Genomic DNA, 16,181 nt, shown 5'->3' on the forward strand with positions numbered 1-16,181 from the left:
TATTGTCCCATTTCTTTAATCACTTTTCCCAAGAACTTTGTATGACTTTTTCCTTTTCATCTTTCAAGTCTGAGCTCAAATATTAACTTCTGTAGGGCCTTCCCTTACCACCTTAGACAAATTAGCTATTATTATTCCTACAACCTCAACATCTTCCCATTTTCACAAACTTTCATAATTATCTAAAAATATCTTGGTTATTTAGACTTATTTATCTTCCATCTCTCTCCACACTACATTTTCAATTTCATGGTGGCAATAGCTATGTCTATTTTCTTCATTGAATTACCAGAACCCAGTAGTTCATTCATAAATGGTTACTGAGTGGGTAAGTAATTGTCCAAATGACATAGACCATGTATATCAACCAAGGGAGAAGGAAAGGCAAAAATGTTTCAGATAATCACAGGCTTAATAAGTGTGATAATGCGGTAGTCTCAGAGACCAATAGCAAAATATACTAACCACAGAAACAGTAACTTCGAAAGTCCAACTAACCCCCAACATAGACACCCAAGCCATGAATCCAGGAAAAACTTCTCTAATTCTGACAGAATTGTCTCTTAAAGCACTTCATGCTAGGGTGTTGTTGAGAATGTTGCTTACTATGGTCCACCTTGTCCCTTCCATGAGGACCCCCCCAAAACATTAATTTTTCATATCATAGGAAATAATTTGGCTTCTATAAGCAACTGGTTGGTTTTTATCTTTTTTATTCTGAGGATCACAAAATGGAGAAATTTTCTCCTAGCACTGGCTGTTAAAAGATCTCAAGTTTAACAGAAAGTTCAGAATCCCATAGCATGAACTGTATGTAAAAATTTAATCCTGGCTAATTTTTTATTATTAATTTGTAGTTTTCCTTAGCCCTGATAGCCCAATTGTTTAAAAATAAGATTGTATTTCAAGTGCTTTTGCAAATTTTTCTAATATCATTTTTGAGCAAGGGGAAGAATAAACAAAAGAAAATAATCTCCTAAACTTATTTTATAGGTACACTATGATCATCTGTTTTCGGGACAGGAATATCTTGAAAATATGGACAGTGGATGAATCAGCAGCTCTCAATTGGTTGGTCTATATTTATCAAAGGATCTTGAAGTCTTTATTATTCACCAAGGCTGTTTTTGAGGGCTCTCTTTCCCCTCTGTAAGAACAAATTTAAAACTAAGCCAGCAGCAAAGGGATATTTTTAGGCTGCTGCCTTGGTCCCAATCTTGAAACCAAACACTGGCAACAGTCCTCTCTCCCATGCATCCCATCAACAGATTGAAAACCAAGATAAGGACTTCATCTTGTAGGCAATGGGAGCTATTGAAGATTTAAGGCAAAGTATGTCTAAGACCTATTATTTTGCTGTAACATTTGAAGCAAATTAAAGGGTAATTGGATGGAAATCAAGATGATTTACTGAAAAGCTGTTACCATAAGCTAGGTTAGAAGTAATAAAAGCTGTATCAGTCAGAGTCTAACCAGGAAAAGAGAAGCCACTTTAATTTTTTACAAGAGGAGAAATGAAATGCAGGGAAATGGTTGTACAGAAGATGTAATTATTGAAGATCCAAGCTGTGTAAGATGAAGCAACCTCAACACAAGCAGCAGAGGAACTATTGCCACCTCTAGACTAGAGGGACAAAGAATGGAGCCAGATTCTCCAAAGTCCAGAGGCAGGATTACTTGGTAAAAACTAAAATTATGGTGGAAGATGGAGTCACAGAGAAGAGAGATGCAGTTCAAGGCTGAGAGAGAGGAGCACCTTCTCTCATCATCCTTCTCATTTCCTCTTACTCTCCAGTATTCCTCCATAAGGCACAAGAGCTAAGGAAATTCAGCCTAAATAACAAAGTGGAGCAGGAGAAAGATGAGGAATGGATATGAGGGAAAATGGGCCAGCATAAGAGCCTATATCAATATGGTGGCAGTGGAATAGAGAAGAAAGGATGGGGCTAGAAGACATTTAGGAGTAAAATTGACAGGGATGTCAAACATTGATTTCCATTTCAATGACTGCCAATTAATTCTGGTACTTTTATTCGGGAAATGAGGTTGTTTGGGGCCTTGTGAAATTGAGATGTCTGTTAGGTCTCCAGGTGGAGGGTACAAGGAGACAACCATATACTAACCTCTGAAGCTCAGAAGAGAGGTCATACTGGAGTCAGGGAATGAATGATATTAGCCAAGGAGTAATGGTAACAGAGATGAAAGGCTGGGAAGGCCTGGTGCACAGTCTTGAAAAATACCTACACTTAATGGTTGGATGGAGAAAACTGAGAGGGATCAGCCAGTGATGGAAAGAAAACCAGGAGAGAGTGTTATGTAAGAGCAAAGAGGAAGAAGGCTTTAGGTTTTCTATCACAGTGACTTTGGATAAACCTAGCTTTCTTTTCTCCTAAATTCCATTCCTCCTTCCTATTGACCTTTGCTCGGCTCTACTCTAGCAATGTAGGGCATTGCAGAGCCTTTAGTTTGAAAGCCTGACTCCATTGGCAGTTATATGAAACAACCTGATTGTCTTCTCTCCTTTGTGCCAAACAGTTAACTAGGTAATGTTGGAGCTACTGAGTTGCTCGGAAGCATTCATAGCTCTCTGGTAGGATCTAAGAGGTCCTATATGGTAGGCTAAGTGAAGTATCTGCATGTGCAGAACTACTCTTATAACAGAAGTATATCCTGTGGAACTACAGCATGAGAAGACAAATATGTGAGCCCTGAGAGGGAACTATAGATGGGCAGGTCTCTTCTAAAAGGTGAATCAGCCTTGGCTAGTATGGCTCAGTGGACTGAGTGCTGACCTGTGAACCAAAGGGTCACTGGGTCGATTCCCAGTCAGGACACATACCTGGGTTGCAGGCTAGGCCCCCAGTTAGGGGCATGCTAGAGGCAACCACACATTGATGTTTTTCTCCCTTTCTCCCTTCCTTCTCCATTCTCCAAAAATAAATTAATTAATTAAAATAAAAAAATAAAAGGTGAATCAACTGTGGCTAAAGAAAGATGAATTTGAGATAGGAAAACAAGAGTGATAGGAATAAATCCCTGGAGGCATAGAGGATAGGGAGCAACAAGGCCCAAGTTGGAGCTGGAACAATGATTCAAGCTGAGTGAGATATGAAATTATGAAGGCAAACTGAAGCAAACTGATCTGAATCCCTCATACCATAACCCTCACTCCTCACTGCTGGCATGGTCTGCTGAGCACTTCCATATGCAATATTCCACTAAAGGTACATGACAACCCTAAGGCCCTACCACCCTTGTAAAAGCAGCCCTCAACTACTTTCCACCACATTTCCCTATTGAATTTTCTCTGTACAGATTAGCAGGTCCAATATAATCTAATCTAGTCATTTATTTTTGAATTCTAACAGCCTTCCTTCAACAGACTGTAAGTTCTCTGAGGTTTTGTTTGGCTGTACCATAGTGCCTAGCACAATGTAGCACAAAATCTGTGACTACTAAACATTTGTTGACTAACTGAAGGCTAAAAAAGGTTAGCAATGTGGTCCACACCATACAGTGGAGGACTTAGGCTCAGGAAGATGAAGTGTCTATGCCAAGGTTTCATAACTAGGCGGGACCCAAGCTACAACAGGAATTTAGACATCCTGATACCATTATAACTTAGCTGCCTCTTAGCTCCCAGTGGGAGATTTCAGGTCAGTCAGTGAGGAAAGCTCATATGCAGTGAGTTCCAGTCCTAGCTTTGCTCCTTAGTGGCCATGAGATTTCTGGACTTCACTTTTCTTAACCTCATTTCTCAATGTGAGCAGGTAGGCCTCTCAAGGTTGTTTGGAAGATTCAGAATCCACAGAAACTTCTTGAGGAAAGCATCCAACCTCCCATACTATGACATTTGGTGGGGTGAGGCTCCCTGCTAAGAGGACAAAAACTTGTTCTAAACTTCCCAGGACATTGTTCTCTGAGTCATCTGGGGGTTTGTGAGTAGCTGTTAACTTGTGCATAAGTACTAAATTGTGGTGACTATTGTGTTTGACATTGGAGGGATGAAGAGAGACTGACATGACAATTTACCTGGTCTATCCAGATGGAGGGAGGGTAGCACTGTCTCTGGGGCACACAAGATCAGGTGAAACTACAGGGAATAGTGGTACCTTCAGATGATCCCAGGCCTTGAAGGTATTAGCAGATGTGCTTGTGCCACTGATGTATTTGCTAATGACTTTGGGTGAATCCTTGTTGCTTCTGGTCCTCACATTCTTCCTTCATACAATAAAAACATCAAAGGCTTCTGCCAGCTCTGCCAGCCTCCCTACTTGGCAATCACAGCTATTCTTTGATCTGTAAACTATTCTTTTTAAAAGATGCAAAGGGACCTGCATTTGCTTATGAACAAGGCTCTATTTGGCACAGCTGGGCTACTGTCAGTTGCAAAATGGTACCAAAGGGCCACACCTAATTAACATTTATTTAACATTACCCCAAACATCATACATCATATTTTTATTAATTACACATTAAATATGTACTAAGAGAAATTATATTCTGGGCAATAAGAGAAACCTTAACAAGTTGAAAAGAATAGAAATTACAAAAATATGTACTGACACCATAGTGTAATTAAACTCAAAATATAAAAGAAATACATCTGAAAGATGTCCACATATTGAACATTTAAAAATATATTTCTAAAAATGGGGACAACTGTAACTGAAAAAAACCTAAAAAATTTTTAAAAGAAAACATTTACATGTAAAAATATGTATTTCTAAATAATCTATGTGTGAAAAAAGGAATGTCAAAAACTTTACAATACATTAAATTAAATTGAATAAAAATACACATTAGAAATTTGTGGGATTCAGCTAAAGTGGTCCTCAAGGGAAATTTATATTAGAAGAGAAAGATCTAAAATCAATAACCTAAACTTTTGGCCTAGGAAACAAGAAAGAAGAACAAATTAAATTTAATCAAGTTGAAGAGAAATAATACAAATTAGAGGAGAAAGCAATGAATTTATAACAGGAACTGAGAGAAAATCCATAAAACAAAAATCAATTTATTTGAAAAGATTAATAAAAGTGATCAAATTCTAACCAAGCTAACCAAGAAAAAAGACACAAATTACCAACATCAGGAATGAAAGAGGGAATATCACTAATCATCCCATGAATATTAATGAGATAATAAGAGAGTACTGTACTATAAACAGTTTTATGGAAATAAATTTAACAACTTAGATGAAATAAATCAATTTATGGAAAATTACAAACTACCAAAATTCACACAAGGAAAAAGTAGATGACTTCATTGGCCTTGTATCTATTGAATTGTTACACAGGAATAATGCAATTCCTATCAAAATCCCAGCAACACTTTTTGTGGGTATAGATAAGTTTATTCTAAAATTTATATGGAAAGACAAGGAAACTAGAATAGCTAAAATATTTTTGAAAATCAAAAAATAATTAGGATGGATCAGTCTGACTTATTTCAAAGCTTACTGTATAGTTACAGTAATCAAGATTATGCTGACTGGCAGAGGGATAGACACATAGATCAACAGAATAAAATAAACCAGAAATAGAACCATACAAATATTCCCAATTGGTATTTGATAAAGACACAAAAACAATTCAATGGGGGAAAGACAGTCTATTTAACAAATGGTGCTGAGCAATTGGAAGTTCATAGGCCAAAACAAAGACCAAATAAACAAAAACAAAAACAAAAAGTTGATGTTAACCTTACACCTTATACAAAGGTTAACATAAGAAGAAAAACTGACTTAACTGTAAAAGAGAAAACTATAAAATTTTTGGAAAAAAATAAAATAAAATCTTTAGGATGTGGAACAAAACCAAGAATTCTTACAGTTTGGTATCAAAAACATAATCCATAAAAGTCAAAGAAATAAATTAGACCTTATCAACATTAAAAACTTTTGCTCTACAAAAGACACCATTAAGAGGTTGAAAACACAAGATACAGACTGAGAGAAAATATTTGCAAACTACATATGCAATAAATCTTTAGTATCTAGTATATGTAATACTGGAAACTCAATAGTTTAAAGAAACACCAAAAGACATGAGCAGACTTTTCACCAAAGAGGATGTGCATATGGCAAATAAGCACATGAACATATATTTAACATCATTACCTATTAGTGAAATGCACATCAAAACCACAATGAGATATTGCTATACACCTATAAAAAGGGCTAAAATAAAAAAATAGTGACAGTAAATGTTGGTGAGGATGAGGAGAAAATAAATCATTTGTACATTGCTGGTAGGGATGCAAAATGGTACAGCTACTCTGGAAAACAGTTTGGCAGGTGTTATAAAACTAAACATGTGACTACCATAAGACCCATACATTCCTGAACATATTTCCAGAGGTAAAAACTTATTTTCACCCAGAGCCTGAACATGAACATTCAGAACAGTTTTATTCATAAGAGCCAAATACAAGAAACAATTCAATGTTCTTCAATAGCTTAATGGTCAGCCCTGGCTGGTGTGGCTCAGTGGATTGAGTGCCAGCTGTGAACCAAAAGGTCACCAGTTTGATTCCCAGTCAGAGCACATGCCTGGGTTGCTGGCCAGATCCCCAGTGGGAGGGGCACGCAAGAGGCAACCACACATTGATGTTTCTCCCCCTCTCTTTCTCCCTTCTTTCCCCTTTCTAAAAATAAATAGATAAAAGGATCAAAACTCAAAACACCAATTAAAAAGGATATATGCGCTCCTATGTTCACTGAAGTGTTAAAATAGCCAAGATTTGGAAAAGCCCAAGTGTCCATCAGTAGACGAATGGATAAAAAAGTTGTGGTACATTTACACAATGTAATACTACTCATTTGTAAAAAAAAAAAAAAAAAAAAAAAAAAAAAAAAAAGAAGAAGAAGGAAATCTTACCTTTGCAACAGCATAGATGAACCTAGAGAGTATTTTGCTAAGTGAAATATGCCAGTCAGAGAAAGACAAAAACTGTATGATTTCACTGATATGTACAATCTAATGAACAAAATATACAAACAAAATAGAAATGGACTCACAGATACAGAAAACAAACTGACAGTTGTCAGAGGAAGGGAGCTGAGGAGACTGGATAAAATAGGTGAAGGAATTAAGCACACAAAAATATAGATACAGACAATAGTATGGTGATTACAAGAGAGAAAGGGGGTGGGAACAGGTAGAAGAGGGTAAAGGAAGATAAATAGTGATGGAAGAGAAGTAACTAGGGGTGGTGAACACACACTACAATACATAGATGATGTATTATAAAATTGTATCCTTGAAACCTATATAATTGTGTTAGCTAATGTAACCCCAATAAACACAGTAATTTTTCTGCAATTTACTGCCTGCACTGGGAGTGAATCACTCCCATTCCCTGCTTTAGGAATGCATTACACTACCTCAAGTTTCTTAACAAAAAATTAGCCTAATCAGTGATGGATTCAGGTATCTAAACATAATTATTTTGGTGCTGGGGGTGTTGTCATTGACTTCTAGCTTGATATTTTTGCTCATTTTGAGGAACTTCACTTGCTTACAGCATAGGGTGAGGCACAACAAATACAACTATAAGATAAGTGGTCTAGAGGTAATATATTAGTCTGCCTTTGGGGGGTCAATGCCACACATACATCATTCCATTAAGTTCTTGCAATCTATACCCTGACATCTTGCCCTGCTTCCCTAAAAGACGCACAGGCAGAAACACCAAGTTCCTTTCCTCTTTGTCCATAGGACAAAGTATAATCTTTTGTTGTTGTTTATCTTCAGTGCTCAGACCTCACCTAGTCCTTATCCTTCATGTTTGGCCAACTATGGACCTTCTGTTTTGAGCCCCCAAACCTTCAGAAGCCCACCTTCCCCTCTTCTTATACACCTGAGTCTTATCTTCCTTCCTCCCTCCTCATATTCAGAGAACTCAAAGACACACCTACCCACCCACACCTTTTCACAACTTGTCAATTTTAATTACCACTATTGGTGTACCCTGTAGGTATAAGATTTAACCTCCACACTCTTGGCCATTTCTCAGGGGCTAGACTTCAGAGACATCACAGATAGTGCTGAGGACTTTGGCCTTGCCCTGAAGTTACTGGCTACCTGGGTCATCACTTGAGGTGTTGATTTTTTCTGTTTTCTTGGTCTTGTTCTGACTCGTTTTTATTCAGCTTCTCATTTGGCCTGTGACAATGGCCACATTAGTGTTGGCATTCCAGCTTTCTTAGGTTTTCTTGAAGATGTGGAAATATTTGAAAAGGCTTTTTGTCCTTGAACTCCGTTACAGGCATCATTTTACCCCCATGGTTGTCTGGGGCACATGGAAGGACAACAGGGTGAGCAGAGAAGGACATTGTTTTGGGGGAAGATGGTGGGGAATGAATGGGAAAAAATTTCATGACAAAAAATGTTGGCTGAGAATGGGGTTTGCTAGGCAAGAAAAGGGAGTGTTCGGAGGTGTCACTAAAGAAAAGGAAGAAAAGTTTGGGTGTGGTCCTTTTATCCTTGACACTGGACCTGAGTTGACAGAGCTTCTTCTTTTACCTTCTTTTGGTGCTTGGGGTTGGTTATTTCATAACTGTGCTAGGAGTTTATAGTTTCCTGGTGACCCTCACCATATCAAAATTTCCCAGGGGTCTACCCCTGGCCTCCTGAATGTATACTTTTCTCTAGGACAATGAAGGGCCACACCTTATAAACTTTAATTAGTCAGCAAGGCTCTTCTCCAGCTAATGGTAACACTGGGAGAGAATCTTAGACATCACAAAGCACCATCCTGACACCTCCATGGGGGTGGGGATTGATGAGGACAGGATGCTGCAGAAGGAGAAAAGGGGCATCTTTTTAGCACCCCTAAAGAGCCTTCTCAAACTGATTGACTCCATGTTTAATTCTAGTGGGTCACATGATAAGTATATGATGCTTTTTATAAACCTTTCCCCAAAACCACCTGTGTCAGTAGTTCATTGTTCTTTTTCACCCTTCACCATTACCTGTTTTTTGTATGTCTTATCTAAAATTGTTTCAAGGTAATGTGGCTGTCTCTGGAGATGTGAATCATCCTACTTCTGTCTTACAGGTTGCTTTAACGCACCTTGAAAACCACTCACTTCTTAGCTACTGCCAGGGAAATTTTTCATCTCACCTCCTTTTCCCATGGTAAATGGTGGTGGGGAGGGGCTTTCCCCAGTTTTCTCTTTTCAAGGTTGAAATAGCTGCCTTTAGGTTGTCTTCAGTGAAAAGATTTACTCAACTGATTATCTTAGACTTGTTTAAAATCTTGAGGTGATGTTCACCTTAGTAGGTATAGTACCTAGACTTAAGTTTTAACAGTATAAGGTGAATTAGGCAGGTATTTAAATTCCAGAAGCTGGGCTTCATGTTTTTACTTCCCCCTTACCCCCACCACCTCCTTAGAGAATTTGGGGAGTCAGAGCCTTGGTCTGAGGAGTGCAGACTCAGATCCATAGAAGGCTGGGTGTCTAGGCCTTGTCAAAGTACAGATCACCGGGAAGGCTAAAGAACCCTATGGAATCCATCTGAACCCCTACCATCCTCCTAGGGAATTGCTAGGCTTAGTGGCTAGATGTGACAGCCACTGACTTCTTACAGAGGACTCAGAACAGTGAAGTCTTGATCTGAGGAGTGTAGCCTTCAGTCAACAGATAGAAAATCCCAGGACCTGCCAGGACTCAAGGTGAGGAATATGAGGAAGGGAAGGGGGACCCTGTACTCCAAACCAAATCAGGCTGGAGAGGCTTCAGGCTGCAATAACAGCACATGACTTCTGCATCTGGGTCTCAGATACCAGAGATTTGCTGTAAGAAATGCGACCTCAGATTTGAAGACAGTGGGACCATGTCCTGACAGAGTCAAGGTGAAGACACTGAGGGGAGAATGAGGGACCTTGGACACTAGAAGCAAATCAGATCTGTAAGAGCTGGAGGGCAAGGTGGCCAAAAGCAGTGTGTTCTGACTTCTGTGTCCATTTCTAAGAGCCTCTGGGGTTCGTGTAAGGAGTAGGGTCTCTGATCAGCAGAGGAAAAGCCAAGAATATGTCAGAGTCAACATGAGAACTCTGAGGGAAGATGGAGGGACCCTGAATCCCACAACAAAGGGGACCCCACAGTAGCTCACCCCTGCTGGCAGCCCTGGGAATCCCCATAGAAGGACGACCACATGTGCCATTTCTTTACTTCCACATCCAGGTCTGAGAGAGACTGGGAAATCGATATAAGGTACACAGAGGGAAAGGTCCAGGTCCAGCCAGGAGTCAAAGTGAGGATGCAGAGGAAGGACTAAGGGATCCTGGACCCCAGAACACTCACTCCTAGGAGGTCCTAGAGTGGGAGAACCACTTGTGCAGTTTCCTGACCATCCCTTTGGGGTCTGAGAGACCTTGAAGGCTTGGTATAAGGAAGAAGCAGGGCCCCAGGACAGCAGTTGGAGGACCCAGGCTGTGCCAAGATGGACAGGGATGGAACCTGGGACCTCAAAGTAGAGTCAGCCTGGGAGGCCCCAGTGCAAGGCAACCACAGGGGTGTTTCTTCACTTCTTCATCCTGGTGTAAGAGAGTCTGGGATGTGGTATGAAGAGAGGGCCTCAGGTTGGCAGACAGAAGGCCCAGGTCCTGCTGGGAATCAATGTGAGAACACAGAGGGAGAATAATGGGATCCTAGATCCCAGAATAAAAAGGATTTTACAGAAATGGTCCCCTGCTATCAGTTCTGAGCAGCTTCAGGCTGGGATGGAGAAGGGGTTGTGAATGTAATGTTTCCTGACTTCCTGTTTGAGCATCTGCAGAAGGTGAGGTTTAACCACATAGGTCTGTATTGATGGAGACAGAGTGAGGAGGCCCAGGCCTTTTGGGGAATCATGGTAAAGACTATGAGAGAAGATCGAGTGAACCTACAGGAGAATGTACAAAAACCCAGCCCTCCCTTCCACTACTGTCAGCCATGAGAGGATCTAAAGTGGTGTGGTTGCAGTAGTTGCCCCTCATTTTCATCTCGGTCTTACATAAATGTGAGACCTTTGTTTAAGGAAGGTGGCCTCAGGTAAACAGAGGGGAGCCCTACCAGGCATCATGGTGAGGACTGAGCAGATCCCACATCCCAGGACAGATGGACTCCATGGTATTTGGACACCCCTTGCTGTTCCCCTGGAAGTGCTGGGCAGGTGTGGCTACATGTAGGGCTACCTCACTTCCTTTTGTTCAACCTCAGGGTTATATGACCTTGTTCTGAGAGTTTTGCCTCAGGCCAGCAGAGGGGTGGACCCAGGGTCCTGTCAAAAGTAAAGTAAGGACCCTGAGTGAGCATGGAGTGTACCATACACCTCAGAACAAAGGTAACCCCACAGAGTCTGATCCCCCTGTCCTGTGAACACTGGGGGCCCAGGATTGTATTTGCAGTCCTCACCCTCAGACGCTACCTCATTTCCTCTTACAGGGGCTCCAGAAACTGGGAAGTAAAGGCCTTTGTCTGAAGCACATGACTGCAGGTCACAGAGCAGAGGAGGCCCAGGCAGTGCCAGCAATCAAGGTAAAGTGCATGACCTGAATGTGTCCCCAGGGTTTCCCCAATCTCAAAAGAGTGGTGGCATCACAGCACCCAATTCCATCTCACCCCATGGTCAGCCTTAGAACCCTGGGAATTCTGGAAGCACCTTGAGGAGCCATCTCACCTTCTCATTAAGGATCTTAGAGAACAGACTACTCAGGAGGAGAGACCTCTGTGAGGCCCTAAAGCACCCCTAAAAAGAAGACCTTTACATTGCCTTTGTTAGATCTGCAAAGGGTGTGTTTCTCAGCTGAGGCCACTCACACTTCCTCTCTTCCCCAGGCCCATGGATCTCATTGCCTACTTCCTGCTCATATTCTTGCCAGGAGTCATCATGCTTCCTACTCCAAAGTGTTGGTACTTACATGCTTGAGGAAGTCTCTCAGTCCCAAAGTGAGGCACAGGGCCTCTTTGGTGCACATATTCCTGAAACTAAGGAAGAGGAAACCACCTACTTCATCCCCTCCTTGTCCTGCTCTTCCTCTCCATCTTTTTCTTCCTCCTCCTCTCCTTCCTCCACTCCCTCTTCCTCATCCTCTCCCCCCTTGTCTTCCTCTGCCTCCTCCTCTTCTTCTACCTCCTCTTCTTCATCTTCTTCATCCTCCTCTTCCTCTACCTCCTCTTCATCCTGCTCCTCTTGCTGCTGCTCCTATTCTTCCTCTCCCTTATCCACATCCTCTTCTTCCTCTTCCTCCTTCTCTTTCTCTTCTTCTACCTCCTTTTTCTCCTCCTTTTCTTCCTCATGTTCCTTGTGCTCCTGCTCTTCTTATTCTTCTTCCTCCTCTTCTTCCACTCTTTCTTTCTGCCATTGTCAGATAACAGGAATGATGAAGGTACTTGCTGCTGTTGCTAGGGTACCATGCCCCCTCCAGTTTCCTCAGAGAGCCTACCTCTCTCCCACTGTCATGGAAGTCACTCCATCAATCAAGTCATATCAGGACTCTAATTGTCAGGAAGAGGAGGAACCAAGCACTTTGCAACCTTGGCTAGACATTGGGCTGTTGCTTAGAGATGCCATAGAGAATAAGGTGGCTGCTCTGGTGGAGTTCCTGCTCCTCAAGTATAGAACAAAGGACCCAATCAGAAAAGCAGAAATGTTAAGTAGTGTCATCAAAGAGTCCAAGGACTACTTCCCTGTGATCTTTAACCAAGCATCTGAGTGCATGCAGCTGGTCTTTGGCATTGATGTGAAGGAAATGGATCCTATCAGCCACTCCTATGTTCTGGTCAACACCTCAGGCTTCATCTACAATGGGATGTTGAATGATGAGCAGAGTATGCCCAAGACTGGCCTCTTGATAAATATTTGGGTTGTGATATTCATTGATGGCAACTGTGCCCCCGAGGAGGATATCTGGGAAGTGCTGAGCATTACGGGAGTGTATAATGGGAAGGGGCACTTCATCTATGGAAAGCCTAGGAAGCTCATCATGAAAGATTGGGTGCAGGAACAGTACCTGGTGTACTGGAAGGTGCTCAACAGTGATCCTGCATGCTATGAATTCCTGTGAGGTCCCAGAGCCTATGCTGAAACCAGCAAGATGAAAGACCTGGAGATTTTGGCCAGGGTTAATGGTACCATACCCATGGCCTTTCCTATCTTGTATAAGGAGGCTTTAAGAGATGAGGAAGAGAGATCTCAAGCCAGACTTTTTGTCAGTGACAATGGGGCAGCCAGGACCAGGGTCTGGGCCTATTCTAGAGCCACATTTGGCAGTTTCTGTGGCCCTAAGTGAAGTATGAGTCATATTTTTCACCGTTTTGAAATGAGCAATCATTATTTTAAGTGGTCAAGAGGCAGAATGGGGACTGGTGAATTTAGTATATAACACCTTTGTGTTCTTCTATAAGGGTGGTTTGGAGATTTTTAATTTTTTTGGCATTTTCAGATGTTCTTATTAATGAAAAATTAATTAGTTCATAATTGATTGATTAAGTTAATTAATTTTTAAACTAAGTTCTAAATTTACAAATGACATTGGTCACAAATATACTGCTATTTGTACAGTTTAAGAAGTGAGTGTTTTGCCTATCTTGTATTTAGGGTTATTTTTACTACTATTGTCTTTTAACTCTAACACTAGCTTTATAAGTTATTAACCCACTACCTTTACTGTGTATTTACTTTTATCACTGACATTTATACTTTCATATATTTTCTTGTTGCTAACTAGCACCCTTTCTTTTCAGCTTAAAAGAATCATTTTTAGTGTTTCTTATAAAGACAGGTTAGTAGTGATGATTCCTTTAGTTTTTACTTGTCTACAAAACTTGATCTCTCCTTCAATTCTGAATAACTTTTCTGGGAAGAATATTCAAGGTTGCAATTTTTTTTCATCACTGAATATATTGTGTCACTCCCTTCTGGCATGCAAAGTTTCTGCTGAAAAATCCGCTGATAGTCCTATGGGGCTGGGGAGATGTGGTGTCTTGTACATAGCAAGTTGTTTTTCATTTGCTGCTTTTAAGATTCTTTGCATTTTGTCATTTTGTAAGACAAATTGAGAAACCTTGCATCTTATTTTGTGATGTAGAACAAGATAGCATGGTATTAAAAAAATTTCCTGGGAAATGTGAAAGAAGTCAGAAGTAAAATTGATGGGGACAAGGAATACAGAAAAAAGTTTTAAAAAATTAATTCTGGCCCTCCTTTATCCCTTTTATTGTGTCATTCTATAAAATTAAAAGATGTGTACCTGGATATGCTTGGCTTATTTAAAAATTAATTAAATTTAGGAGAAATTAAATCTGACTAAATAAGACCCCTGCTTAGTGGCTCATTTCTCCCACAATCATTAATTAAACATTGGCTCCCAGGAAGGTCGTGGGTTAAGTAGTGGGGACACTAGTATGAGCAGTACACATCAATCCCCATAATAATAGTCTAGAAGCCATCGTAACATAAGGAAGGTAGTGAGTAAGACCTACAGAATAAGTAAAAGAAGGGGAGAGGTGGTGGGACACCAGGGGAGAACACTCCAGGGGAGAGCACTCAAATGTCCTAGCCCAAGCCAGGACATTTGAAGCTGTGGGAAACTGTGAGTCCTTCTGGAGGAGTTCATTGTAATGCAGCTGTGTGGAGTGGTGGCCAGACTCACAGATTGCATGTCTTGGGGAATGAGAAAAATAGTCTAGGATGGAAAACTGTACTTAGCAGTTATTTTGGGGATGGTGGATAAACCAGAAAGCAATCTTCACCTCAGACATATATGGAAGGTGTCCACATTCTTGTCCCTGTACACTTAAATACACTGTACAAACTAGATATTTTGTACGTATCATCTGCAAGGATTTCTGGGAAATCCAGTGATATCCCTTTGTGAATGCCCAGAAACCTCTAGACTGACACTCTTCCCTGGCCACAGAACACCAGGTTCACTGTATTAAAAATGATATTTAATTAGATTATCTTGAGTGTAATTTGCACAGATCTAAGCAAAAGCTATTCAATGGGGTTGAAATGACTAAAAATTGTGGTTTGGATGTAAGAGCTGCTGAGAGAGGGAAGAAGTTGGTCTTTGGCTCAAATTCTAGGAGATTTTAGTTACATCTAGCTGGGGAAGACTCCCCCATACCCAAATTAAATAATAAATTCTCTGGGAGGGAAAATGTACTGATTTTTATTTATGAAGCAGTATTTTGGGCTAATATAAAATTCTGTGTTCTTTTGCATGCATATTCTCTGAAATCTGAAAAAACAAACAAACAAAAATTTTCTGGAGTACAGGGTAATAGGGCTTGGGGTAATATAATACTGGATAAAAATGCCATTCATCAAAGTTTCAATATACATGAGGCACTGTGTGAGATGCTTTACAAATTCTTCATATGTTACTGAAGTCCTACAAGTGAGGGCTTATCAAACACACATACTTTATAGATGAAGAACCTGAGGCTCATAGAGCCTGGTAATTTCCCCAGTGTCACATGGCTAGTAAGCGACAGAGCCAAGACAGAGCCTGATGTGAGTTCATCTAGAGTTCATGCTGTTTCTACCCATTCTATGCTGTGGCTGACCTTCTGACTCATAAATCATATCTCTTCTCAGTACTGCCTAATGTCTTTGGCAACAAAAAGAGGGACCCTGTGGTCCAGGTACTAAAAGCAGGCCTCAGGAAGGAAAGTGATGATGCAAATCAAACACAGTCTGAGTACTGCCTGTGGCCTTTATTTACCTAAGGCCCTCCTGCCCAAGTCCCAGGGTTCATTGAGAGCTGAGGTTCTGGCATTTCTGTCCAGTCCAAGCACTTTCCCACAGGACAGCACCCTTCACCTGGTCTTCCCCTGTGTCCATTCCTGTCCAAATCTGGAACCTGGTATTCTGACCAAGCTCATCACTGCTGCCTCCTCTGAAGGCTGTGCCCATTCACAGTGGAACAGCCCCAAATCTGCCCCCACCCCCAGCATAAAGCATTTCAACTTGCTGCTGAAGCTCCCTGATCATCCATCCCTCACCCTAGAACCCCGCTGATAGAAAAAGCCCTTTTGAATTTGAACAATGACCTTTAGGTACTTAGTCACCCTGTTGGATGTCTTCAGCACATTCTTAAAAAGTTTCCCAAAATGAAGTGGAGAGTAGAGACTGATTTGGCCCACAATCTACCAATTTTGGGATGTAATCCTGGAGTTAGAGGGT

At 40.9% G+C, this 16,181-nt stretch overlaps 1 protein-coding gene across 1 annotated transcript; it reads left to right on the forward strand.

The window, feature by feature from the left end:
• Positions 1 to 12,372: 12,372 nt before the first annotated feature.
• LOC114505735 (melanoma-associated antigen 10-like) lies at positions 12,373 to 13,281 on the forward strand. Its single transcript, XM_028523479.2, is given in 1 exon segment — positions 12,373 to 13,281. A coding segment is annotated over 1 exon segment (909 nt).
• Positions 13,282 to 16,181: the final 2,900 nt, after the last annotated feature.

This window comes from Phyllostomus discolor, chromosome X (assembly GCF_004126475.2).
Source record: "Phyllostomus discolor isolate MPI-MPIP mPhyDis1 chromosome X, mPhyDis1.pri.v3, whole genome shotgun sequence".
In the NCBI taxonomy this organism is placed as follows: Eukaryota; Metazoa; Chordata; class Mammalia; order Chiroptera; family Phyllostomidae; genus Phyllostomus; species Phyllostomus discolor.